Genomic DNA, 27,467 nt, shown 5'->3' with positions numbered 1-27,467 from the left:
TTTAAATTTTAATTTTAATATGTACTTCAGGGTGTATTCATTCATTAAGCAGATATTGATGGAATGTCTATTCTGTGCCAGGCACTGTTTTTCATGCTGGGGATATAATAATGAACCAAATAAATTAGATTAAATCCCTGCCCTTGAGGAGCTTGTATTTTAGTGGGTGAGACAGACAATAAACAAGATAAATAGGTAAAATATATGACATGTTAGATAGCAGTAAATGTTAGAAGAAAAATAAAACAGGGAAGGGTAATATGAAATGTTAGCAGCAGGACAGAAATTTTAGATTAGGTGGCTTTTGTATAAAGACCTGAAGGAAGTGAAGGAGCTATATGCATTTATATGGAAGAAAAGTACTATAGGGAGGAGGTTCAGCAACTGCAAAGATGCAAAGTCGCAAGGTACCTGGTACATCTAGGAACATCAAGGAGGCTCAGCTGGAGTTGGGTGTAGAGAGTAGGTGGAGACCAAGTAGGAGAGGTAATAGCAGCATTTCATGTAGGGTCTCATCAGTCATGGTAAGGATTTCAGCTTTTACCCTACCCTGGGGGCCATTAGAGGGTTTTCAGCAGAAAAGTGATACAATTGATCTGACTAGGCTGGGCGCCGTGGCTCACACCTTTAATCCCAGCACTTTGGGAGGCCGAGGCAGGCAGATCGCCTAAGGTCGGGAGTTTGAGACCAGCCTGGCTAACATGGTGAAACCGTTTCTACTAAAAATACAAAAAATTAGCCGGGCGTGGTGGCACATGCCTGTAATCCCAGCTACTTGGGAGGCTGAAGCAAGAGAATCACTTGATCCTGTGAAGCGGAGGTTGCAGTGAGCTGAGATCGCGCCATTGCACTCCAGCCTGGGCAACAAGAGCGAAATTCTGTCTCAAAAAAACAAACAAATAAAAAAAACTGATCTGACTTACATTTGTACAGGATTCCTCTGTTAGAGACATCAGGGGTACAAGGGCAGAAGCAGACAGTCCACTTAGGAGGCTATTACAGTAATACAAGCAAGGGATGATGGTAGTGAAAGCAATGAGAACAGGTTGAATCCAGGATATATTTTGAAGTCAGAGTGATGAGAGCAGATGGGGTGGTATATACGATAAAAAGAATAAAAAATTGCACCAAAGTTTTTGGCTTAAGCAACTGCAAGAATGAAGTTGTCATTAATTGAGATAGGGTAAAGTGTAGGGGAAATGGTTTGGGAGGTCTGTCAGGAACTCAGTTTTGGACTAACTGAGTTTAAGGAGCCTATTAGGCTTATAGGTGATGTCAAGCAGTCGGTTGGTTATATGGATTTGTAATTCAGAGGAAAGGCTGAAGATAAAACTTTGGGAGGCCGGGTGCGGTGGCTCAAGCCTGTAATCCTAGCACTTTGGGAGGCCGAGACGGGCGGATCACGAGGTCAGGAGATCGAGACCATCCTGGCTAACATGATGAAACCCCGTCTCTACTAAAAATACAAAAAACTAGCCGGGCGAGGTGGCGGGCACCTGTAGTCCCAGCTACTCCGGAGGCTGAGCCAGGAGAATGGCGTAAACCCGGGAGGTGGAGCTTGCAGTGAGCTGAGATCCGGCCACTGCACTCCAGCTCGGGCTACAGAGCCAGACTCCGTCTCAAAAAAAAAAAAAAAAAAAAACTTTGGGAGTCGGCAGCATATAGCTAGTTTTGGTTTTATTTGGTGTGGGATTTTTTGGAGGCAAGGTCCACCTCTGTCTCCTAGGCTCTCAAGTGATCCTGCCCCCTCAGCCTAAGTAACTGGGACCACAGGAGTGCACCACCATGCCCAGTTAATTTTTTTGTTATTTTAGAGATGAGGTTTTGCCATGTTGGCCAGACTGGTCTCAAACTCCAGGACTCAAGGGATCTGCCCGCTTTGGCCTCCCAAAGTGCTGAGATTACATGTGTGAGCCACCACACCTGGCTATAGTTTTTAAAGCATTGAAACTAGATGAAGTTCCCAAGGGAGACAGCGAAGATAGAAAAAGAGAAGTCCCAGGAATGAACAATGGGGTACTCCAACATTTACAGGTCATAGAAATGAGAAAGAAGCCACAGGAGACTGAGAAAAAACAACCAGGAAGTAAGGAGGAAAACCAGCTACAGAGCTGAATGTGGTATTCTGTAAATCAAAATAAAAAAGTGTTTCAAGAAGTTCAGTGATTTTAAATCCTGTTGCTGGGCACAGTGGCTCACGCCTGTAATCCCAACACTTTGGGAGGCCGAGGCAGGCGGATCACAAGGTCAGGAGATCGAGACCATCCTGGCTAACACGGTGAAACCCTGTCTCTATTAAAATTTTAAAAATCAGCCGGGCGTGATGGTGTGCATCTGTAGTCCCACCTACTTGGGAAGCTGAGGCAGGAGAATAGCTTGAACCCGGGAGGCGGAGGTTGCAGTGAGCCAAGATAGTGCGACTGCACTCCAGCCTGGGTGACAGAGTGAGACTCTGTCTAAAAAAACAAACCAAATCCTGTTGATGGGCTTAAGAGGATAAGGACTGTTTATCAGTATATAATCTATATAGGGTCAGTTTTCCACTTAGTCCTTGCAAGAACTCTGATACGTAGTTAGTCCATTAAACTACTTATTCTTTTTTTTTTCTCCTGCCCCAGCCTCCCGAGTAGCTGGGACTACAGGCGGGCGCCACCAGGCCCAGCTCGTTTTTGTATTTTTAGTAGAGACAGGGTTTTGCCATGTTCCCCAGGCTAGTCTCAAACTCCTGGCTTCATGTGATCTGCCCACCTCCACCTCCCAAAGTGCTGGGATTACAGGTGTGAGCCACCACACCCGGCCTTACTTATTCATTATAGCAAAGATGTGTTTAGTTCCTGCTGTGTGGTATAGACATTATGTAAGTACTTGACACATGATGAATAAGACATTGTCACTACCTCTGAAAGAATCATAGGGTCATATAAACCTGTGGATGAGGTAAGGATGGATATCCCAGTCAAGGAGCCCCCTGAACTGGGAGCTTCCTAAGGGCAGTGTTCCCGTTTTCTTCTCTGTGTACCCATGCCTGGCACATGGATGATGCTCAGTAAATGTTTGATGAATATACACTCTGAAAACACAAAGAATAGGGCCGGGCTGTGGCCTGCCTGTAATCCCAGTGACCTGGGAGGCCGACTGATCACCAGGTCAGGCAGGATTCCCACCCCATCCTGGCTAACATGGTGAAACCCCGCCTCTACTAAAAATACAAAACTAGCCTGGCGAGGTGGCAGGCGCCTGTAGTCCCAGCTACTGGAGGCCGAGGTGGTGAGAATGGCGGAACTGGGAGGCGGAGCTTGCAGTGAGCTTTGAGATCCGCCACGCACCCAGCCTGGGCGACAGACAGACCTCGCCTCAAAAAAAAAAAAAAAAAGAAAACACAAAGAATAAAGCAGCAATGCAATTGAAGGTAAATGCACATAGTTTCACAGGGGAGTAACATTGTTCTTTTTTTGGAGAGGAGTTTCAGCCTGTGTCACCCAGGCTGGAGGATGGCGTGATCTCACTGAAAGCCTGCCTTCCTGGTGGCTCCAGACGCCACTCTCCTGCCTCGGCCTCCCAAAGTGCTGGGATTACAGGCGTGAGCCACCGTGCCCGGCCATATTTGAATCTTAAAAGAAAACTCAGGCATTCATCAGGGTGTCAGAAATACAACTGACTATGGAAAGTTTGCCTTTTTTCCACATATCTCTGTTTAAGCAGCTATAGAGGCTATCTGATGTTTAATAAAACTCCTTGACTTGCTGAGTATGATGACTCATACCTACAATCCCAGCAATTTGGGAGTCTGAAGCAGGAGGATGGCCTGAGGCCAGGAGTAGAAGGCTGCTGTGAGCTGTGATTGTGCCATGGCACCTCCAGCCTGGATGACAGAATGAGACCCTCTAAAAAAATTTTTTAAATATTTGACTGATGAGCAACATGGAGTTACCATGGAGTTACTGAGCTACCTGAGTATGTAGCTCAGGTAGTTGTGTTTGGTAGTCAAATGTTAATATCACTTTAGTTGGAGTGGCGTAGGTCATAATGTTTTATAATCATTAATGCCTAGCTAATTTTTAGTCAGGAGGGTCTTAAGATTTCTTTGTAGTTTTACATGTTGACTGAACCTGGGCCAGGGACTGGCCATTCATAATATCATTTTATTATAGCTCGATATTTATCAGACTTACCTGTGGTACAACCACATGGTAAAGGAACATTAAAAATAATGGAATAGGCCTGGCACAGTGACTCACGCCTATAATCCCAGCACTTTGGGAGGCCGAGGCAGGCCGATCACTTGAGGTTAGGAGTTTGAGACCAGCCTAGCCAACATGGTGAAACCCTATCTCTACTAAAAATACGAAAATTAGCTGTGTGTGGCAGTGTGCACCTGTAGTCCCAGCTACTGGGGAGGCTGAGGCGCGAGAATTGCTTGAACCTGGATGGCAGAGGTTCAGTGCCATCAGATGATGAGCTGAGATCGTACCACTGCACTCCAGCCTGGGCAACAGAGCAAGACTCAGTCTCAGGAAAAAAAAATAATTAAATAAAATAATGGAATAATTCAGTTCCTCTGAGAATTAATCAAAGAGGATGGCTAAAAAGAGATCTGTTTTAAATCACCTTTGAAGAAATGAAGGCCAGGCACAGTGGCTTATGCCTGTAATCCCAGCACTTTGAGAGACCAAGGCAGGAGGATCACTTGAGACCCTGTCTCTTAGAAACAAGAAAGAATGGAAATAATGAATAATAAGAAGAGTTGGGTAATGAACTATGCAAAGACCTAGAAACCAGACAGTGTAATTAACATGTTGGAGATTCATTTTATTGGGATAGATAGGTTAATTTTGGCCTAGTTCTTCCCTTCTTACAACTTCCCATTTCCTAGCCCATTTATGACTTAGAAGCCAGGATTCTGGGAAGTGTTTCCCAAAAAAAGATGGGTTTCATTTCCCTTTTGGTCTCCTTTAGAATTATGGCAAAATGTAGTCCTGCCTCTTTCCCCATTCTGTTTTCTAACCAATTGCTCTCTGCTCTTTGCCCTTCTTCCTGGCAGAAAGCCCCAAGGAAAGCTCAGAGCCAACGGGTTCTCCAGCCCCTGTGATTCAGCACAGCTCAGCAACAGCCCCTACCAATGGCCTCAGTGTTCGCTCTGCAGCTGAAGCTGTGGCCACCTCGGTCCTCACTCAGATGGCCAGCCAAAGGACAGAACTGAGCATGCCAATACAATCGCATGTAATCATGACCCCACAGTCCCAGTCTGCGGGCAGATGATGCCTCCTCTGGTGGAGAGGTCCTCAGCCAGAGCTCGCCCGCCCAAGAGCCAAGAGAGATGTCATCTTATCTCCTCCCATCTGCCTTGGACATGGCAATATGGGTCAGGGGAAACTGTGTGTTGTGAGTAATGGACAGATATGGGGCTTTTTAGCCACATGGTCATGTACGTTTGACACCTGTGCTGGGGGCCTCCCAGCCCCAGAGCCTCATAGATCATCCCCCAAGGGTGGGGTTTCTGATGCACCCACAGCCAAAGGCCTTTCCAGATGGTCCGAACAATCACCCCTGCCCCATGCACGTGTATCTGTCTCTTTTAACACTAACCCTTGGCACTTCTAGGTTTGGGGTTTCTCAGTTCCCTCTCTTCCCACTAAGCTGTGGCTGTTACCTTTTTGTTCCTTACTAGCATGCCACTTCCTGCCAGATAGAGGGAGGCTAGATTTGATTTCATATCACCCACTGACCCAGCCCCAGCCACCCCATGGACTCAGGACTCTGTCTCCCATAGCTGCTTATTTACCCCTGTTTCCTTTTTCCCCTTCCTTAATTCTAGTTAAAACATTCACTTACGGAGAATATAAGGTTACTTTTGATGTATGAAGTAGCAGTATTTTCCAGTTCTTCCATAAGCTTTATTCCTTCTCCCTACCTGCCACCAAAAAAAAAAAAAAAAGCAAAAAGAAAGAAACTCTCAAGAGTTCTCATTCTTTTTCATCTATTTCCAGAGCTATTTGGGTACCTCATTTTGTTGCTTGACTTTATCTAGTGTAGTGGTGGGGTCTTTCCCACCACCCCACTAGGCCTTGGCAACCTCGTTTTGTGGCCTTATTATTAAAGATTGCTTGGTAGTGAAAAGGGAAGGGCCCAGAATCTGACTGGCTGATTCTGTCTCCTCCCCTCCCTCCTCCTTCAGTTTTAATCATCAGGGCAGACAGGAACAAAATATTTCAAAGCTTGGTCCATCAGGTTAGGGATTAGTTGATTCCTTTATGTTTTATAAGAGTTTACTGGCCAAAGCGTACATATTGTCATCTTTGGTCATCTTTCTGCTCCTGCCTCTCCCTCTTCATTCCCCTGTCAACGTTACCCGCACCCCCCCCCACCGGCCCCCTTCTATAACTACTTCAGACACAGCCCTCCTGGAGGCTGTCATGTAGGGGACTCTCGAGTTCCCTTGCTCTACCCCATCTCTCCCCCTCACACATCTGTCTGCTTTTCTGAGCTAGAGTCTTCTGTTCATAAGTGCCCATCACCATCTGGACTATCTTCTTTGTCTTTCACCAGGTTCCTAGCTTAGCCACTAGGTCTTCCAGGTCCTCCAGAGTTTCTTCAACCCATTTCTGCTCTCTTCCCCTTACATGCAGTGCTCCAGGATCTTGAAGCATCATAGCCAAGGTCCTGAGTGGGTTTACTTGAGTATAAGATTGAAAGGAGGGAGGAAGGGAAGAGGGAAAGTACAGAACTGGCCCCCCAGCAAAGGACCCCAGGGTCTGGCCTGGGAAATTGGCGACTATTGCTCTCAACCATTCTTTGAAGAGTTGGGTTGCAGAGGGAGCAGTTCATCTCTCTTGTCCCTGTTTCTTCCACATTAAGGTTTCTCATCTCCCCTGGGCTCTGAACTATGCAGTTTCTACCAGGACCATAGGAAGCAATTCAAAGCCAGAGGCCTGTGGATAGATAGGTCAGCTTTAATTGCCTTTCCGTATGAAACCCTTCCAGTTGTCCCAGAGCCACTTTCTGCCATCTGTGCAAGCCAAGAATGTCCTTCTCTCCATCTTTCCTACCTCCATCTTAAACATACAAAATAACTGCCAGCTTCCTTTCTTATTTTGCCTCCAAAATTCACTGTCACAGGGGAATGAGAAAATGTCTTAAGCTACAAGATTCCCATTTCCTTAAAGTGATATCCTATCCTAGTGAACAAGTCAGGTAGCAGGTTCTGCTGCATTTGTTTTAAATTTCCCCTCCTGCTTTTCAGAGCTGGTGCTGAACAGGCCACACCCCTAAAGACAAAAGGAGAGAAAGCATGGTTTTCTCATCTTCTACCACCAGGTACCCAACAGGAATAGGCCCTGAAGTGATTCAGACTAGCAAATGTTATGGCAGATGGTCAGGATGCAGGTTACCACATCCAGGGACTTCACTTTTGCCTTTAAAAATTCACAGCCATAACTTGTGCTCAGGACTTCCCCTTTAGCCGGCTGCTCCCTGGGATTTTCTCCTGCTTTTGTTTCGTTTTTTATTGTCTTGATTTCCCAGTAGCAGCCTTGCCCTAAAGCTTGACTGAGTTTATGGCTCCTAAGGAGCTTTCCTAAGACTCTTGACTATTTTTCTTCCGCCTTCAGTCAAGTGTTTTTACAGTTAAGAATTAATTTGTCACTGCATACATGTCCTGCCAGTCTGTCCCTGTGTTGGGTGACTAATTTATGTAGAGGGTCTTTTTTATTTCTTAGCCCCCATGACTAATTATCTAGTCCTAACTTCATTTTTATCAGTGGGAAGATGTATACGGATCCCCAATGAGGAGCACTGCCAGAACCACAGTAACAAAATGGCACTGAATTAAGGAAGTAGCAGTTCAGAACCCCCCACTAGATAGTTCCTGAGTTGGTTCTCAGTCTCACTAAGGAGGCAGAACAATTGCCTACCCTGAAACTTCTCTAATAGTCAAAGGTAACATCACTTACCTTATTATTGCTACCAGCCAGATCCATCTGGACCAGAACCAAACATCATGGAAGGTGTCACTTGGCCCTTCCTAAAGTCCATGGCCTTCCTAGAGGCCTAAGGGAGGACACTTTCAGAAAGGAGCTGAGTGTATGGTGGGTGTCCTGAATTCATTCACGTGAATACAGGACTCAGACTTCCCACCCCACTCCAATGTGAGTGCTCAATACACAGGCACTCTAGCTAGCTGCCACGTACCCAAGGCCACAGAGGAAGGGGACAGAACCAGGTCTTCTGGTCTGCTCACTTTCTGCCCCATTCCCCTAACAGAAAGCTTGCTTAGAGTTGAAAAGTCTGAGAAAGCCTCCCACACTACTAGAGAGGCCACAAAAAAAAAGTCATGCCCCCTTTACTTACTCTTTTGCTGCTGTTTATGCACCCCAAATCTGACTTCCTTGGCCTTCACCTGCCTCCTTGGCCCCAAGCATTAGACCATGTACTCTAAGTAGTGGTTAAAGAGGGACTGGGCAAACTGAACCTCCTCTCGCTCACTTCTCTATCCCTGTTGCATTGGTTTTGGCTCCTTTCTTGATTCACTGCCCTCTAGCACCACCCATCCTGGTAGATGGAGAGTGCTTAACCCCAACCATGCTCTATGTACAGCCCGAACCACCAAGCAGACACCAAAAAAATTCTTCCTGTGGTTTCTGGGGCTCCCCTGCTCCACACTGAGAGGCTCCTTAAAGGTGCCAGCCCCTGAGACAGCTATCCCCACCAGTTTTCTCCTTTTTTCATAACTTTCTTCCCATCCCCAAATCATTAATTTTTCATTAATATTGTACATTGTATACACAGGAAGGAAATATGTTATTTTTTTTAATTTCATAACCAGTCTGTTTAGATTCCAGTCTTCCTAGCTATATCACATATGCCTTGTTGATATGCTCTTTCTGCTTTCTTTAGACTTAATGTTTGACGGGGGTGGGGGTGTTTGGAAGAACAGGAAAGGTGGGGATCCTAAGGCAGATTAAAGGACTCCCTCCACCCCACTATAGCCTCCCACAACTCTAGTCATCCCTCTCATAGTACAGGACTGATTTCTCTGTGTCTGTTTGTACACACAAATGTGCATACAGACATAAATTCCCCCACCCCATACCAAGGTGGTTACCCAGCAGGAATGAGCATAGGTGGCTGCTAGCCACCATTACCACCCTCTGCACCAGTTGAGTTCTCTCTCTTTGGGGTAAAGTCTTACCCCAGAATGAGAAAAGGCTGGGGAGAGTAGGGCAGGTTAAAGGAGCTTATGTCCTTTGTAGATGTAGGTTTGTATCATAGCTACTAAGGTTTATTTTTTTAATGGGGGGGCTAATAGCAGAGAGATATCTCACCAGCAGTAGCTACTGGTGAGTGATGTTTTAGCTGTAAGAAGTGGCTATGAGCAATAGTTTCACTGACTTTACCTTAGGGCAGTGGTAGAATATGGTCCAGGACCAGCAACATCAGTGCCACAATATCTGGGAACTTGTTAGAAATACACATTCTCAGGCCCCATCCCAGACCTATTGAATCACAGACTCTGGGGGCAGGATTTAAAAGCACTCCAAGTGATTCTAATGCACACTAAAGATTGAGAACCATTTCTTAGGGATAAGCTGGGAAAGTATTACAGGTGTGGAGGATATTTCAAATACATATTTTGCCTTTGCACTAACATTCTTCCATTTCTTTCAGTCTCTTCCTCCATTCCCATTAAAGTAATCCCCATCATATCACTGATCTCAAAATCTAGATTTGTCTTCTTTCTAGTCGTATTCCTAAAACCATGCATTGGTCTGGACAGGAGTTGTCCCATATTCCCTTGCAGACTGGTCACTCCATGTTCCTGTTACAGTAAGGACCAGCCAGAGCTTCAGCTGTCCCGTTCCTCCCCGCACAACACACACACCTTTCAGGCAGGGAGGAGATGAGCCTCCAGCCCCAAGAGTGGAGGCTGCCACATCCTAACATAGTATCTATTGAAAAGGAAGCAGTGTGTATCTATGATTATATCTCTGATCATCTATATATTTTTGACGTGTAGCAACACCTCTCCATCTTATCAAGGAACTCGGTCTGGGTCTCCCCAGTGCCCAGTGGTGGCCTTTGACAGGTAGGAGGATGCAGTGCTACAGGCTATTTTGTTTTTTGTTACAAAACTGTCTTTCCCTTTTTCCCCTCCACCTGATTCAGCATGATCCCTGTGAGCTGGTTCTCACAATCTCCCGGGACGGGGCTGAGGCAGGGGCTTCGCTCTATTCTCCCTAACCATACTGTCTTTTCCCCCTTGCCACTTAGCAGTTATCCCCCCAGCCATGCCCTCTCCCTCCCTTCCTTGCCCTGGCATATATTGTGCCTTATTTATGCTGCAAATATAACATTAAACTATCAAGTGAACCACTGTTATGTCTGATGCTTCACTCCTCTATCCACAGGCCCCATTGTCCACTCTTCTGGGAGGTCACTGGCCTTTCGTGTCTGTCATCTTCCTCACTCCCCCATTTCTTAGGACAGAAGGAACAGGGATTCTTGTATTTTTATGCAGGGGAGACACAGCCTATAGAAGGTGGATGATTTCTATAAATTACAAAGTATGACAGAAGGCCCGGGACAAAGCTCCTGTGGACTGCCTTGGAGACAAAGGCCCTTGGCATCCTGGCAGCAAGCACTCACCAGGAAACTTAGTATGTGCTTTATGTGGATGGTGGGTGGGAGAGTTGCTGATGGCAAATGGCCTTTTACTTTTCAGTGTTTTGTTGCCAACCCCCACCCAACCATTAAAAAAAAGTTGCCGGCCGGGCGCGGTGGCTCAAGCCTGTAATCCCAGCACTTTGGGAGGCCGAGATGGGCGGATCACGAGGTCAGGAGATCGAGACCATCCTGGCTAACACGGTGAAACCCCGTCTCTACTAAAAACACAAAAAATGAGCCGGGCGTGGTGGCGGGCGCCTGTAGCCCCAGCTACTCGGGAGGCTGAGGCAGGAGAATGGCGTGAACCCGGGAGGCGGAGCTTGCAGTGAGCTGAGATCCGGCCACTGCACTCTAGCCTGGGCGACAAAGCGAGACTCCGTCTCAAAAAAAAAAAAAAAAAAGGTTGCCATTGTGACCAGGGAGCACACACACAAAGACAGAAAGTATAGCTTTCTATGGTAAGGAGGAGGCTGGTCTGGAAATGAGGGGCAGAGTTTATTTAGAAGCAGGTAAGAAAACCAGGCATGGTGGCTCATGCCTGTAATCCCAGCACTTTGGGAGGCTGAGGCGGGTTGATCACCTGAGCTCAGGAATTCAAGACCAGCCTGGCCAACATGGAGAAACCCCGTCTCTACTAAAAATACAAAAATTAGCCAGGCGTGGTGGCACATGCCTGTAGTCCCAGCTACTCAGGAGGCTGAGGCAGGAGAATTGCTTGAACCTGGGAGGCAGAGGTTGCAGTGAGCTGAGATCACGCCATTGCACTCCAGCCTGGGCAACAAGAGTGAAACTCCATCTCAAAACAAACAAACAAAAAAAAAGAAGCAGGTAAGAGTTCACAAGAAAAACAGGTAATGCTCAGAGACTATGGGAATCAGGAAGACGTGTAGGGAAATCACAGATAATTTATTGCATCTGTATATTCCTTTATAATTAACATCACAAATGAGAACAATGAGCCAGGCTGAAGAATTTGACAAAAGAGATAGCAGGTGTCTCTGGAGTTTCCCAGTAGGAGAGAAGTGATTTAAGAAGCTATCTGGCCTGTAATCCCAGCACTTTGGGAGGCCGAGACGGGCGGATCACGAGGTCAGGAGATCGAGACCATCCTGGCGAACACGGTGAAACCCCGTCTCTACTAAAAAATACAAAAAAAACTAGCCGGGCGAGGTGGCGGGCGCCTGTAGTCCCAGCTACTCCGGAGGCTGAGGCAGGAGAATGGCGGGAACCCGGGAGGCGGAGCTTGCAGTGAGCTGAGATCCGGCCACAGCACTCCAGCCTGGGTGACAGAGCAAGACTCCGTCTCAAAAAAAAAAAAAAAAAAAAAAGAAGCTATCTGTGGCTGGGGTTTGGTAGACACTTGACATAAATAGCCTGTGCCTCCTGAGGAGAGCAGGAAAGGCAGTGGTGGTCTTCACTGTGTTGTGGCCAGGAGTACATGGGGGTCCAGATAAGGGTAAGAGAGGAAATTGCTAAAAGCCAAATACCAAAGCCCAGATTATGAGGTTTTGGAGGTGGGAATGCACTCTGAAAACTGGGCAGTTTACCAAATTAGAGGAATCAACCCATTCCAACTTCAAAGGAGACCAGTCACCTCCATCCTAGACACAGGAAGCCCCCTAGACCAGCCTCTTTCTGAATGCAGCTCATCCTGGAGCCACTTGTAATTGATGTTTAAAGAAATACTAGAAGCAGCAGGATGGTAAACATGGAGTGTCTGCCCTATGCTACATGGAATGGTAGATTGCTTTACTGTTCACCTCATGATAACAGGAATAGTCGCTTCATTTTATTGATGATGAATTGAGGTTTAGCCAAGTCACACAGTGACGTTCAAGAGCTAGGATTACAACTGAGTTCTGTCTGACCCAGAGCCAGCTCTGCAGTGTCCCATCCACCCTCACACTGCTGCTTCTCTGGACCTCTGTCAGATAGGAGCAGACAAGGATCATGCTGGGATGCAGCAGCTACTGCCCACAGAAGAGCCATCTTCCCATGTCCTTGATACTCCCTTTTAAGAAGTGGTAAACTGGCCGGGCGCAGTGGCTTATGCCTGTAATCTCAACACTTTGGGAGTCCCAAGCGGCGGATCACCTGAGGTCGGGAGTTCAAGACCAGCTTGACCAACATGGAGAAACCCCATCTCTACTAAAAATACAAAACTAGCTAGGTGCGGTGGCGCATGCCTGTAATCCCAGCTACTCAGGAGGTTAAGGCAGGAGAATCACTTGAACCTGGGAGGCAGAGGTTGCAGTGAGCCGAGATCAAGCCATTGCACTTCAGCCTGGGCAACAAGAGCAAAACTCTATCTCAAAAAAGAAGTAAAACTACAAGATGCCATGATGATAAATGTCAGGTTCTATGCTTGGGACCAACCATGAGACAAAGCTTACAAAAAGGTTTACCCTGGCTTAGTCTGCAATAATAGAAATACGGTATCTGGAGCATCCAGATCCAAACTGCTGTGATCTGCATATCTAAAGGATAAGTTGGTTCCTAGATGCCTTGCCTTAAAGAGTGGGGTGCTTCCCCTTGAGCAAAAAAGACTATGGAGTGGGCCGGGTGCGGTGGCTCACGCCTGTCATCCCAACACTTTGGGAGGCCAAGGCGGGTATATTGCTTGAGGCCAGGAGTTTAAGACCAGCCTGGCCAACATGGTGAAACCCCAGCTCTACTAAAAACACAAAAATTAGCCAGGCATAGTGGTGTGTGCCTATAATCCCAGCTACTTGGGAGGCTGAGGCAGGAGAATCACCTGAACCCAGGAGGCAGAGGTTGCAGTGAGCCGAGATCGCACCACTGCACTCTAGCCTGGGTGACCGAGCCAGACTCCATCTCAAAAAAAGACTGGAGTAGAAGAATGAACTCTGTCTTCAAAAATATGAAGAGCTTTTACACATGAAAGAGATGAGAGACGTTCTGTTGAGACTTAATGGAGCAAACTAAGACCCCCAGTAGAAGTCACAGGAAGCCCAAAGCCCCCTCAGCACAAGGATAAATATGTCTGAAGACTGTCGAAACGGTAAGTTCCCCGACTGGGGCACGTGAGGTAATCACAGCTAACGTTTTGAGGATACCTGTTCTATGCCAGCTGTTTTACTGAATGGATTACAAAAAGTATGTGAAGTAATGCACACCCTAGGAAGGAGTTCCTTGTAAAATGGGCCCATGTTTTAGGTGAGGAAACTGAAGCTCAGAGCGGGAGACAACTTGCTCAAGCAGAGGCCAGGGCCTTTATGTCTTGGCTCTTCCTCGGCACAGGCTAGAGACCCACACTGGTGGGGATTCTCAGAAATGGACTCGAGGATTAGAAGGAACCTGCACCATATGGCTTTGAAGGCCTCTCCCTGAGGATTAGTGATTCTGATTTTTCTTAAGACAGGATTCGAGGCTACCCTAGTATGTGAGAGCCAGAGCCAGGCAGAGGCTGTGGTGACCAGAGTTGGGGGCAGAATGATAGTCCAGCCCCATAGTAGCCCGCTCCTGTCTTTCTGGGACTCCCTAGAGTCTGGACCCTAGCACCTCCACTCAGCCTCACCCTCCTCACTTCCTCTGCAGAGGTCTATTCTAGGAAAAGGAAATGGCCGGAGCTGGCAGTGAGGAGCTGTGACCACAGGGTGGCAGCAGTGCTTCAGCTGTGGAGGACGACTCTAGCAAGGGCAATGAGGCCAGTCCGAAGCAGTGCTCTCTAGTGAAGATGGGGCTCTGTCTGCAAAGATTTGAAGCCACACCCATTCAGTGGGCTCCAAAACCCTGTAGCCTCCTTCTATATCTTAATGGATTTTCTTTTTTTTTTTTGAGACAGAGTTTCTCTCTTTTTGCCCAGGCTGGAGTGTAGTGGTGCCATCTCAGCTCGCTGCAACTTCTGACTCCCGGGTTCAAGCGATTCTCCTGCCTCAGCCTCCTGAGTAGCTGGGATTACAGGCACCTGCCACCGCCCCCAGCTAATTTTTGTATTTTTATAGAGACAGGGTTTCACCATGTTGGCCAGGCTGGTCTCGAACTCCTGACCTCAAGTGATCCACCCACCTCGGTCTCCCAAAGTGCTGGGGTTACAGGTGCAGGCCACTGCACTGGCCAAAAAAAATTTTTTTTAATTTAAAAAAAAAAAAAAAAAGATACAAGTTGGGCATGGTGGTTCACACCTGTGTAGTCCCAGCTACTTGGGAGGCTGAGGCAGGAGAATCGCTTGAACCCGGGAGCCAGAGGTTGCAGTGAGCCGAGACCGCGCCACTGCACTCCAGCCTGGGCAAAAAGAGCGAAACTCTGTCTCAAAAAGAAAAAAAAAAAAGTTAAATTCTCTGCACCATCATGAAGTTGAATATATTTTTTATCCACAGGCAAATCTGAGTAGCCTCCAAGAGGCACACAAGCAGAGGATAGGCTGTGTGGCCCTGCCTGGTCATCCTGACAGACTCTGACCCTGGCTCTTCCTACTCCTCTTCCACTCCAGAACATCCTACTTAACTAATCCTGACATGAAAGTTTCTTGTGCTTTAGTCTACAAGTTAGGAAAGAGGGGAAGTGATAAACTGAAGCTCTCCAACCTGTTGAGGGATTAGGGGTTCTTGTAAGGCTCCCCAGGGCCTAGCTCTGACAAAGCGTCTGCAACTAATGACGCTTCTTGAGCTCTGGAGACAGGATTTATGCATCTAATAAAGTCTATAACTCCAGGCTTAGGGGCCTGGGGCAGGAGGCTGAGCATGAAGTCCTGGGGGTGCCATGGGAGGAGATCCCAGGCGGCTCCTAATGAGCCCTGCATTTCCATTTGCCTGCTCTAGATTCCCCTAAGGCTACTGTGAGGCTGGGGGTGGGGGGGACAGCAGGTATAAGAGGCTGGGGTGGCTGTAGGAGGGTGGATGGCAGCATGGATTCTAGGCAGGCTGCTGCACTGCTGGTGCTGCTGCTGTTAATAGACCAGGGCTGTGCTGAAGGGCCAGGAGGCCAGCAAGACCACCAGCTCCCCGCGGTGAGTGTGTGTCCCATCCCCATATCACCATTGCCTCTACCTCGGTTAAGACTTGTGCTCTGGGTTCTGATACTTTCTCTGGCTGCCAAGGTTGCCATTAGGTCCTCAAATCTGAGGAAATGGTTCTGCAGCCTCCTACCCCTTGCCCCTGGAAACCAGTCCCTTCCCCTTGTGACTTACATGTCCAGGGTATTTGCCCATCTTCCTTCCCTGATACCCCCTTGGCACAGGAGGAAGACAGTGAACCCCTCCCGCCACAGAATGCCCAGACCTCTGGGTCACTGTTGCGCTACCTGCTCCAGGCAATGGAGAGACCTGGCCGGAGCCAAGCCTTCCTGTTTCAGCCCCAGAGGTGAGTCTGAAAGGGACACAAGCATGGCAGGGGTTGGGGGTAGAAAGGGTAGGAGACAGAGGACGAGGAGAAGGAAGGGGGCTAGAGAAGAGAGACTGCAGGGACCTGAGGACAAATCTTTCCTAAGGTTTGGCAGAAATACCCGGGGATCCTGGAGCAATGAACGGCTGAGTCCCCGGGCTGGAGAGGGGCTGAATTCCCAGTTCTGGAGCCTGGCTGCCCCTCAACGCTTTGGGAAGAAGTGACATGTCATCCCTTGATATGTTTGCATGCAAGGCCCACACCCAAAAGTGTCAATATTTGCCCCCCAAATAAAGTTGTCTGGCTTCTGAATCCCTGTGTGTCTGTGTGAGACTTTACAGGGCTGGGTGGAAGCCCAAGAGCAAGAACCACTGCCCTTCCCTCTCCACCAAACCCAGCCCTCCAACAAGGCAGCCAACAACATTCCAGGAGGCCACTGCACCCAGCCTCCTCCCACCAGAAAGGAAAACATGAGAATGGCTGGAACAGGAGCTCAGGGAAGGCACACAAAAGTCATGTGGTGACCTCCTCTGCTATCCACACTGCTCAGGAAACAAGAGAAGGGCTTAAAAATCTACAAAGCAGCATATTTATTCCAGGCTCTAGTAGACAGCCCCGATTTCATTCCCATTCATCATCACCAATAAAATGAGGACGAATCCTGGGCTGGCTGAGGCCCTGTGGTCCTTGGCTCCTTGCCCTGTGCCTTCTCAGCCTCAAGGCAGGCAGTCTGTGTCAGAGGTAGAGTTGGTACCCACAGAGGGTACCAGAGCTGCGCAGATACATGAGCCCAGAGGCAGAAAGAGCAGGGAGCAAAGGGTGCACATCCATGAGTCCAGCTGGGGCTTCACTTGCTGCCTGCCATGATCTTGAGGTACTGCAGGGCACGGCGGGCAGCCTCACCACGGGCTGCCTCCCTGGTGGTTGCAGAGCCATGACACACAGTGGCCGGCTGGGTGGACAGTTCCACCAGGCACTGGCAGAGTCCACTCAGGCTCAGTTCCTCTGGAGAGCAAGAGAGAGGAGGGAGGCAATGTTGGGTGGGGAGGTAGCCCTGGGGAGGGGTGCGTTCACGTCATCATCACCCCCTTCTACTTGCTCCAGTCCAGCCCCCACCATCCCCTGGCTCACTCCTCAGCTAGCCATACCAATATCCAGGTAGCTGACATGGAAGGCCTGCTCCTCAGAGAGCTCACTGAGGACACGGCAGCAGGCAGGGCCCAGGGCACCCAGGGAGCCCAGGGAGCAACTGCGGAGGGACAGGATCTTCTCTCCCACTGAATTTCGTAGAGAATCCCAGGTGCAACCTGGGCCCCGGTTTCGAAGACCATCCAGGCGGGAGCCCACACCCTGTCAAGATGGGAACAGTGAGAAAGATGAAGCGAGAGACTGTGGGACCCAGGCATTGAAATATTCAACGTCAAAGGAGAAGAACAAAGAATGCTTCCTCCAGCTTGCCTCCCCCCACTCAATCCCTGGGTGGCCCCTTCTAACTACCAGGTCCTAGGCCAGATAGCCAAGCATCCCTCCTCATCCCAGTAACAGAGCTACAGAGCGGGCCTACAGTCAAGGCTGAGTCGGCCCCAGGAACCCTGGGTCTGGTAGGAAAAGTGTGGCAGAAGCAGGCCTAGGACCCAGAGAGGCTCACTGCTGAGTCACAGACCCAAGTCCCTGGAGCCCTGCCCTGGCATGGAGGATGGGCCACGGTGCCCAGCCCACATGAGCCACTCACGATGGAGAAGTGGTCATCATCAGGCTCCACCTCATTGCCATCCCGGGCATCCAGAGGCACCGTGTGCACTCGAAGCAGCATTTTGGCCGCCGCATTCCGCTTTGCCAATTTTTTGGAAGTGCCACTCCCTGCATGTGGAGAGAGGGCTGCTGGATTATGATTCCCCACAGACCCAGTGCTTTCACCCAGGTCATACTTGGATTAAGGGTCCCCCCAGAATGTCAACTGGAAAGGGGAACTCAGGACCTGCCCGTGTACCTGAGAACCTGGTCGGCCAGGAAGAAGGGGACAGATAGGGTGCCAAGAAGCTAAAAGGAAGGGGCTGAGCCAGGGACTGTAAAGCTAAGAGAGCAGGGGGTGTAGCAGAGTGAGGCTAGGAGCTGCTCTGGGGCTGGGGCCAGAGTGCTGCGGGAGAGGAGCTGTGAGAACCCCCTCCTGCCCGGTTACCAATCTCAATGAAACGCTCCACTCGGCAGGTCATGGTGAATTCTTTGCGGTGGGCTGGTCCGGACTCCTGGGTCACTGTGTACTCTGGCAACCGCCAGCCTTTCTGCACCACCAGCTCCTTGGAAGGGAGACACAGGGTGCATGAGGCTGAGTGAAAAAAGGCTTCTCACACCCACGCTGGTCCCCACGCAGGAGCCTCAGACTCTAGGTGAGAGGAAGGAGAGAGGGGGGTGGAAAGGGCCTCAGTACAGGGAACCGCCCCCACCCCCAAACACACATAACCTTCCCTCATGGCCCCGGCTCAAAGGAAGACAGGCATGCATGCGAAATGAGGATGGGGCACACCTGCAGAGCACCAACGGGATTGCACTCAGACTGCTGAGGGGAGACAGGGGGCTGCAGTTCCATGGGGGGGCTCCTGAAGGAAAAAGGGCACAGGGCCAAAGTTGAGGTGAAGGGTTCCATCCGAGCCTGCCCATGAGCTCCAAGCCTAACCACTACTTTAGATTCCTGACTACCATCTCCTGATTCCCACCGGGCAGGCAGCTGTCTGTCCACACATCGAGCCTGCTCCCTCCTGCTCTAGCCGGCCTCCTTCCCCCTCCCACTCAAGGGAGGCCTTCTCCAGGCCCCAGCCCACTTCCAATCTGGAACACTTGTGTATCATCCAAGCCAGGACAGTGGGAGAAGAGCTGTATTTCCAGTCCCAGAAGTGCCTGATGGGCCTCAAACACAGAACTGACATGTGGTCAACCCAGAAGAAAATGGGGCCTGCGAGACCCTTAAATATGGTCGAACATCATCCATAAGGCTATCTGAAAATCACAAATGACCTTCTGTCCCAAGAGCTTACCCCAGCTGCTGTGATTTCTTCAAGTTCTGGTTCCCAACTATTCCATTCTGTTTATTCTCAGACTTCCTCATGCCTGACCAGCCTGGGTCCAAAGACTGAGGAGCCAAAAACCAGAACCCCTTCCTCCACCCACCTCAGGCAGTCAGGGAACACAGATACCTGGTTAGGACAACAGACGGAACTGGGGTAGCAGCTGCTGCAGCAGTAAAAATCGGAATGTCCTCAGGCAGTGAAGAGTCTAGGGGAGAAAAAGAACTTCCCGAGGGGAAGGGGGCCTTTCATTCACACCCATGTATAGGGGGAAGAGAGGGGTGGGGGACCCACGTCCTCCTGACCTCCCGATCCCCTAAGAGAACTTCCAAATTGAGCCAAAGAATCAGGGAGGCTCAACCAACAGCTTCCTCCTGGGATCCTTTGCCGCCAAACACCGGCAAAAAGACTGAGAAAAGAGGGTCTCTTTGTACCAAAGAACCAGAGGAGCAACAAACTCCAACCTGCGCGTGAAGGAAGGACATCTTGCTAGAACAAGGAGGTATGTTGGGGAGCAACTCCCTTTAGCCTCAGCCTCCACCCCTCTCCCTCCCTAACCCAGGTCCCAATCTACTGCCACAACCCCTCTATGGGGCTAACCAACCCCTCCACCCCAAGAATTCTTCATAGCAGCAGATGCCCTGGAAGACCCTGTTCAGGTCCAGAGGGACTCTCAGGAAGAGGCCAGGTCAGGGTGGCTAAGTGTCACCTGGCCAGGCCTGGTGGCAGAGGGGGTGGTGCAGGGCCTGGGTTCCTTGAAGGGCTTCTGGGATGCCTCGGTTCCTCCCTCACCTGCTGTCCTCCAGGGCCGGCTCCAGCATGCTCCCCCCTTTGAGGTGTTTGAGGGCCACCTCAGCTGCCTTGTGCTTGGCTGCCTTCTTGCTGGGGCCCTGACCTGAGAGAGGGGGCATGGGCAATACTGGAGGTCACTGGAAGGATGGGAGAGAAACCAGCATCCCACAGCCTCTCTCCTCAGAGCCAGTGGGAATCAATCAAGCCCCTTCTGACCAACCACCCCCTGCTGAAGACTGGAAGTGTTTCACTAATTGCTAGAAGGAAGAGCCCTTATCTTTCCATTAGCTTCCAGAATTAAGCCATGCCAAGCAGGACTTCTGAGCTCAAACGCCTTGGGTGGACTTCTGAACTCAAATGCTTTAATTTCCTTTGCAAAGCACTTTCTTTTCCCTCAATAAAAACAGAGAGCTGGAATAAGAGAGGGTAGGCTCTGGAGTAAAAGCCCCACTCCGCCACATACTAGGCATGTGACCATGCACCAGCCATTTACTATCTCAAATACTCAGTTTCCTCATATTCAACATGGGCGGGCGGGGGGAGGAGTGGGGGGGGGGGGGATACTGCCACCTACATCACTGGTTAGACTGAGGTTTAAAATTAAATGGGAATTTGGTTAAGCACCGGGAACAGAGCCCAGCATGCCAGGCACTCACTCCCCCAAATACTCCACTGGGATTTCAGTTATCTTCTCTTCCTTTTCCTCTAGGGTGATGTGGCAGTCCTGATCGATCCTCTAACTCTCCCACGTCCTACCCACCTTCTCACAGCCCTGTTCTCCCAATCCAGTCAGTAGCTTTTCCCCTGAAATCTCTCCTTCCCTCACTGGCCTTGAAGAAAAGGACTGTGAAGAAAGAGACTCCAAGAAATAAGGCCATGGGGACCTGCAAATGCACACCCCAGCCAGGCTGCCCAAGCCTTCCTCACCAGTGCAGCTGGTGTCGCCAACGGTGACCCGGAAGGTGAAATTAGGCTGGTGGGCTTGGCCCTCGGCTTTGAGAAGGTCGTACACAGGCGTCTTCCCTATTCTGGTCCCATACTCCTGCAGAAGGCTGATCGGGGTCTTGCCTGGGTTGGCGGCCAGCATTTGCTCTATACTGGGGGAACGGGCACAGACCCATATCACACCTCCCCTCTCTGCACCCACCTGGCCAAGCACTTCCATACCAGACCTAGGCACATTATGGGGGACATAGGGTCCAAGGAACCCCAGGCAGTCTAGCATCCATTGGCTGGGTTCCAAGTGTAGGTGCAGGCTGGAAGAGTAGGGCCCACTACCTCAAAGCAAGGGGGGAAGAATGCACTGCTCCTGCCTCAGTTAAGGTGGGCACTACCCTGTGCCCCATGCAGGTTGAAAGTGAATACCCCCTGACACAGTGCAAGCCAGGAACCCAGTACCCACCAAATGCACTGAATGTGGGGGCATAAAGCCCAGTGTTCCAGTGCAGTCTGGGAACCGGGCCAACCCCAAACTATTTAGAGCTGAAGGCAGCAGCCACTGCCCCGGTGCACGCCGGGAACCACTGCCCACTGCCCCAGTGCTTGCCGGGAACAACCCTTAGGCCAGGTGCATGCTGGGGCCGCGCCGCTACTCCCTCCGCACGGCCCCACGCTTTTTGCCCAGAAGGAATCGGTACGAGGCGGCTCACCTAGGCAGCCCGCAGCCCGTGGTAATGCCGGAGCCTTGCTCCTCTTCACTCATTCCCTCCTCCGTCCCCGCGGGCGCCACCGTGACTGCAGCCTCCACGCGCCCCAATACACCGCCGACGAGCTAGGGCCGGGGCCAAGCCCGGAGTCGCGGCCGGTAGGGCCCGCCGAGGGGCACGCTGGGATATGGAGTTCCCCGCCCACCCTACTTCATGAGCCTCCATCTGGAGGGGAGCTATCCGCCCCACAACCCTCCGCGTGGCTCGCCCGGGCCGGCTGCACCGCCTTCTGGGAGGAGCGGGCTCTCCGCAGTCGCTTCTCGAGAAGGCTGTATTTTTTTGTTTGTAATACCGTCCCGCCTCCTTCCTTCCGCGCCCCCTCTCTCCCGGGCCGTGAGGCTGTGGACATGCGTACTAGCGGAGGGGAAGCCGCTGGGTAGCGGGGCGGTAAGGACTCGCTTGGGCACGGAGCCTTTTGGATCCCGAGAAAACTACAGAACCCAGGAGCCCGCGCGCCATCTTTGCCGCAGCTGGAGGGGCAGGGTCAAGCACGCACGAGAAGCTTCATGTTGTCATTGGTTACTCCCATTGCGTTTACTTCCTCTAGGCACATTGGAATTGGTTACTTCGACTAAAGGGGCGGGGACAAGGAAAAGTCAGCCCCCTGACCCCGCCTCCTTGGTGAAGGAAGGTTGTGATTGGTCCGGAGAGGTTGCTGTCGGATCCGGGCTCTTTGCGGTCTGAGAGGGTGGGCTTTACCTAGACGCCGGAGGGGACCGATGTCTGTCTGCGCAGGGCTCTGGAGCTGGTGCAGATCCAAGTCAGTCTCAGACAGTCCCCTCAACCCACAGCCTAAGCCCCTGGCCCTTGGGCCTCCGTGACACAGAACTTGCTTCCTCTTCCTAGGTTGTCCTTCACCTCCCTTCAGGTTTTGCTTCTTTTGTAAAACCTTTTTAGAACGGCTCTAGTGAACCTCTAACTGGCAAGGAAATCTCCGGGGCCTGATAATCAGGCTGTGGTGTGGGGCGACAGGATTAGAAGGACTAGGCATCTGGTGGTCTCGTTCCCTCTGCCATGAGTCTTGGGTCTCTCAGCTGAAGAAAGCAAGAGTGAATTTTGGCCGCCTAAGACTAATCAACTGATCTGGGTGTTGAGCAGACGCAAATTTTTTAGTCCTAGAGCCCCATTGCCTCCTCCCCCAAAGTCGCACAACCACTGGGCTAAGGGAAATCTTGTGACCTTGGAGAAAGGGAGATATCACATTTTTTAAAAATAAATAAATAAATAAAGGTTCTAATGAGTGTTCTGAGAAGGGGTCAAGAAAGAGATGTCTTACTCTGAGGCGGGGCTGGAGGTCCAGAGGAATCTTTAAATGATAATGAGGGGTCATCCAGGAACACTGGAGGAGGATGGGGCCTAGAGTCGAGTGAATTCCAAGTGGGTGAAATTAGAGTGAGCGGTGACAATCAAGGGAAGGAGAGCTGGCAAGATCAGTATGATAGGGAGAGCAATGCCAGAGCGCTAGGGATCCCAACTGAGGGGCTGCTCTCTCCGATGTAGAAAGGAGTCTATAAGACGAGTCATAGGGGGTTCCTGTGGAATCAGCCTAAGGCCTGAGGTGGGACCTCCATAGGACACCGCCAGCAGGGAAGCGCGGGGCCCAGGCGGGCCAGGGACGAGAGTGGAGCGCGCCGGATGGCAGCAGCGGGCTCCTTTAAGAGGCCGGCGGCTCCATCGCAGCATCCCCCGCTCAGGGCGTGTCCGTCCCGGGGGGCCAGGGGCGGGGGCCCTGGAAGGAGCGGGAGTTCAAGCCGAGCAGGGGGGGGGCGGGGGGGGGGGGGGGGGGGGCAGCAAGCTGAAGCTGACACCCGTGCATCCGGACACCGCACGAGCATCGCCTGTGACAGCGCCCCGGGTCCGGTGGAGGGCAGCGGGGGGAGGAGGGAAGGAGGAGGAGAAGGAGGAGGAGGCGGGAGCAGCATCCGGAGCGGAGCTGCAGCAGCGCCGCCTTTTGTGCTGCGGCCGCGGAGCCCCCGAGGTGAGAGCCTGGCCGAGTTGTGGGGGGGTGGGGGGCAGGGATGGGTCCGGGTCCTGGGATCCGGGCGTGGAGGGAGGGTCGGGATGCAGATGTGGCCTGGTGCGGGTGGTGGTGTGGGGATGCTGAAGCTGTGGGGATGGAGGAACTGGAGACCTAGACCCGACGCGTGTGGGGCTGGGAAGGAAGGGAATGGAGCGGAGAGATGCCGCGGCCCAGCTTGGAGACGAAGGGCCTCCAGAGCTGGAAAGGACCGTATTGGGGTGGGGTGGAGGGTGATTGGGGGACAGACTTAAAGGACAGAGGGCAAGAGAACATCTCCTCCCACTCATCCTCAGGAAGGGAGAGAGGGAAGGAGGAGGGAGAGTTTTGGCCCCCTCCAGGGAAGGAAAGGAAGGGCAAGGACTGATGTACCCACATCTCCCTCCACACACACACAGACACACACACACACACACACTTAGCAGGCTGGACCTGAAGATTAGTCAGAGAGCACCTGTTCCTAGATGCCCAGGCGTTGGTCCCCTCCCCTTCCATCTGTGATCCTCCTAATCCCCTCCAGCTGTGGCATTCACCTCCATCCAGCTGTTGCATCCTCCCCTCCCCCATTCACGTGTGGGTTTCTCCCTCCTCTTTCTCTCCATCTCCTCTGGCTCCCCTAACCCGTCTCCCCCAGTCAAACCCTCCAAAAACCTCCCTTTCCCACAAACACTCCTCAAACTCATTGGCTTAAAAATAAGCAAGAGTTGAGACTTGCTGGTAACCAAGGCCTTGACTGAGAGGAGGGAAGAGTCAAGGCTCTGTAGACAGTGGGAGGAAACAGTGAGGTGTCCCTTAGAATTAAGGGAGGAGTCCTACCTTGTAGATGCTCATCTGCTGCCTTTTTCAGAGGAGCGTAGGTGAGTGGCCTCCAATCAGGAGGGAGTGCACATGAGGTCTCCTTACCCCACCCAGAGTCGTCTCAAGCCACAGTCAGTGTGTCCCTCTAAACACATTTCCCTTGCAGTTCTCAAGGTGGACTCCATCGCTCTAGGAGCTCTGAGTTTCAGCCAGAGGGTCATACCAAGCCAAGGCTAACAGAAAGGATTTAGGAAGGAAAGGACTCAAGTGCCCCCTGAGCCTTCCTGTCCAGACACTGAAGTTTCTCTGAGCTTTAGGGCCCCACTCCCTCCTATCTCACACAGGTGAAAAAAACATGTGTGTGTCCCCTCAAGCATACCATTCATCCACTCACTCCCATCGTCAACTGGGGTAATATTGGGAAAACCCCAGCTCTCAACATGGAGACCACCAGCTAAATACCCATCCCAGTTACGGACAGAGGAGGCAAGAAGTTAGATGTGGCTCAGGATTTCCTAGGCTTCCTTATAGCTGAAGAGGGCAGAACCCTTCTAAAAACCAATTGCTCTTCCCCTGGTGGTGACAATATGGTAGGATCGGGCTTTTCTAGGAAGAGGACCCTTGGTTCTGTCACTCACGGCCCAGACTGTTGTAATCCACAGTCCTCCCTCTCCCCTGCCTGGATCTGGAGAGAAAGAAGGAATGAGAGAATCAGCCCCGTAAGAAGTCCTTGCTAGGGTGGACTGGAGATCACCCCTACATTCAGGTCCTCAGCCCTATACCAGTCAAGCCCTGGGACCCCCAGCTGCCATGCTTCTTCCAGTGAGGTGGAAATGTCTGCCCCTCATGCCCGCCACTCATCCACTCACTCACACTGTTGACTGAGGTGATGCTGGGAAGAAGGAGGATACAGTTGAGATGATGCCAGCAGGGGACATAGGGGCTTCATGAGGGCCTGGCCACAGAGACTAGTCTGTCCAGTTCATTGGCTCCCAGAAGCACTGGGGTCATATGTGTGTGTGGGGAAGGTGAGGAGACTGCGACAGTGACCAGATTCCAGAGGAGGCTAAAGATCATTCAGGATAGAGCCCTTGTCCTTTGGTTTCTTCATTCTTTGGTCTTTTTTCCCTCTTGTTTCTCCACCTCCCTTTCCACCTGTACCCTCCCTACTGGTACTTGCTTTGAGAAAGAACAAGGGAAAGAAGGGAAGGGAATCACATTCATAAAAAACTTACAACTGTGTGTTAGGCACTTTCCATATGGCTAATGCTTAGAGAGAGCTTCCTGTGTGCCAGGTCCTGGGCCAAGAACTTTATTTTGATTGTCTTAATCATGCCCTTAACAAGACCAAGTGAGATAGTGTTATCATCATCTCTGATGGAGGAGAAAACTGAAACTTAAGTAATTTGTTTAAAGTAAAAAAGTTAGTATGTGGCAAGAGGTAGGATTTGAACCCAGGTCTGTGTGACCCAGAACCTGTGTTCTTACCCACCACATTATGTACTGCATTGCCACTGTGGGACATAGGTACCAGTGTCCCCATTTAGCAATGAAGAAACTGAGGTTTGTTGAGAAGTCTCAAGCCAGGTCACCCAACTGGCCAGGAGCAGAGACAAGACCTCAGGAAGCCACTCTGAGTTTGAGGCCTGTGTTCTCTCCTCTACCACCTACCCTCTCCCTATTGCACAACTGTCCTAATAAGCTAAATGAAGGAATGCATGAGCAGTCCATCAATCTTATTTTCTCTTTTACAATTTAAAATAAATGTTATATCTTACTTTAAAAGCAATTCAAAGTTGTTACTGAAATACTAGGAATAGACGTAAACCCAAAGGAGAAAATTAAAACACTCATAATTCCAACTACCTAGAAACTGTTGTTATACTTTGGTATTTATTCTTCCAGATTTTTTAAAATGTCCATCCAGCTGAGGAACTATTTGTTAACATCCACTGAACTTCTTCCTGGTCTATCTGAGGTCCTAGGTAGGAGGGACTCCTGAGGCCCATCCTACCCTGCTCCTGCCCTCCGCTTCCCCGAGGCCTCTATGGGTAAGGCTGAGGGGTGATCCAGGGCCACATGATCAAAGGGAGGATCTTAGCAGTATAGCTGCTTAAGAGAGCAGATTCCAGAGATAACTGGTCAGGGAGTGAGGATGGGTGCAGAAAATTAGGCCTTCCCCCTTAGTCCAGAGGAGACAGAATGGCAGGATTTACAGAGGAAGGCCTGGTGATCTGGTAAAGGAATGACTGGAGACTCCAGCACAATCACTAGCACTGTGACCTGGTTCTCCTGGAACCTGAAATCACGGTTTGTCCTGGGAAAGCAGAAGGTCAGAGACCAAGTCTTCAGCCTCTCCAGGATTCACAAAGAAAGACCTGGTGTCCAGCCAACCAGGAAGACAAAGCAAGGAGGAAGCATGCTGCTCCCTGCACCCCCTCCATCACCTTACTTAACCTTCACCACCCCAGCAGGGAGGGTTGGGCACCATGGAGAGATTACATTCCTTAAACTAATTGGTGGCAAAACTGGGATTCTAGCTCTGATCTCTCCAAATCTGAAGCTGATTCTTTTTTCCTAAATAGTACTGTCCCTCCCTTCCCTGAACCCTTTCACTGTCCACCCCATTGGAAGAAGTGTGGCAGCTAGGGGTCTCAGGGCTTGATTTTCCAATCAAGGACCCGAATTTAGGGGTGATCTCCAGTTTTCCCCCAAGTTCTCAGGGGAAGTCATTTCCTCCTCATGAGGGCACTAAGAAAAGCGATAGTACTTTCCATCTTGGGACCCTGGGGCCAGGACCACGAATCCTGTAAAAAGGAAAATAAAAACAAGCTGCAGGGCAGGACACAGTGGTTCATGCCTGTAACGCCAACATTTTGGGAGACCGAGACTGGTGGATCAGTTGAGCCCACGAGTTTGGAACCAGCCTGAGCAACAGAGTGAGACATGGTCTCTACAATTTTTTTTATTTTTATTTTTTTTTGAGACGGAGTCTCGCTGTCTCCCAGGCTAGAGTGCGGTGGTGCGATCTCAGCTCACTGCAAGCTCCGCCTCCCGGGTTCACGCCATTCTTCTGCCTCAGCCTCCCGAG

The 27,467-nt window shown here is 50.6% G+C and overlaps 3 protein-coding genes across 21 annotated transcripts in view; 2 read left to right on the top strand and 1 right to left on the bottom strand.

Moving 5' to 3' along the window:
* ATF7 (activating transcription factor 7) overlaps window positions 1-10,369 on the top strand; it is a 120,664-nt gene extending 110,295 nt beyond the window's left edge. For 13 of the 15 annotated variants that reach the window (XM_031650523.1, XM_031650530.1, XM_031650522.1 and 10 more), the window contains one exon: window positions 5,042-10,369. In XM_031650523.1, coding sequence (XP_031506383.1) covers window positions 5,042-5,259 — 218 coding nt within the window. In that variant the 3' untranslated portion in view covers window positions 5,260-10,369. The remainder of the gene's footprint in view (window positions 1-5,041) is intronic. The other 2 variants (XM_031650520.1, XM_031650521.1) reach the window with 2 other exon arrangements.
* Window positions 10,370-13,447: 3,078 nt separating this feature from the next.
* Window positions 13,448-16,313, top strand: NPFF (neuropeptide FF-amide peptide precursor). Of its 3 annotated transcripts, none has more exons than XM_021922463.1 (3): window positions 13,448-13,681; window positions 15,000-15,980; window positions 16,108-16,313. In XM_021922463.1, exons 2-3 carry the CDS (start codon window positions 15,748-15,750, stop codon window positions 16,223-16,225), a joined length of 351 nt encoding a protein of 116 aa, XP_021778155.1. In that variant the 5' UTR covers window positions 13,448-13,681; window positions 15,000-15,747; the 3' UTR covers window positions 16,226-16,313. The 3 variants fall into 3 exon arrangements, with proteins under 3 accessions (XP_021778155.1, XP_009179102.1, XP_003906510.1); XM_003906461.2 differs by lacking the exon at window positions 13,448-13,681 and having other exon boundaries at window positions 15,527-15,628; window positions 15,859-15,980; XM_009180838.3 differs by lacking the exon at window positions 13,448-13,681 and having other exon boundaries at window positions 14,814-15,980.
* A 254-nt stretch (window positions 16,314-16,567) lies between these two features.
* Window positions 16,568-22,791, bottom strand: TARBP2 (TARBP2 subunit of RISC loading complex). Of its 3 annotated transcripts, none has more exons than XM_003906460.5 (9): window positions 21,505-22,791; window positions 20,783-20,952; window positions 19,856-19,958; window positions 19,193-19,288; window positions 18,526-18,598; window positions 18,181-18,298; window positions 17,734-17,861; window positions 17,150-17,351; window positions 16,568-17,006 (listed from the first exon to the last, which is right to left on the bottom strand). In XM_003906460.5, exons 1-9 carry the CDS (start codon window positions 21,555-21,557, stop codon window positions 16,849-16,851), a joined length of 1,101 nt encoding a protein of 366 aa, XP_003906509.1. In that variant the 5' UTR covers window positions 21,558-22,791; the 3' UTR covers window positions 16,568-16,848. The 3 variants fall into 3 exon arrangements, with proteins under 3 accessions (XP_003906509.1, XP_009179101.1, XP_009179100.1); XM_009180837.1 differs by having other exon boundaries at window positions 20,783-20,947; window positions 21,505-21,620; XM_009180836.4 differs by lacking the exon at window positions 21,505-22,791 and adding an exon at window positions 21,258-21,406.
* Between the last annotated feature and the right edge of the window lie 4,676 nt (window positions 22,792-27,467).

This window comes from Papio anubis, chromosome 9 (genome assembly GCF_008728515.1).
Source record: "Papio anubis isolate 15944 chromosome 9, Panubis1.0, whole genome shotgun sequence".
Taxonomy (NCBI): Eukaryota; Metazoa; Chordata; class Mammalia; order Primates; family Cercopithecidae; genus Papio; species Papio anubis.
Note: the sequence above shows the minus strand (reverse complement) of the source record. Positions and strands in the feature narration are given on the sequence as shown.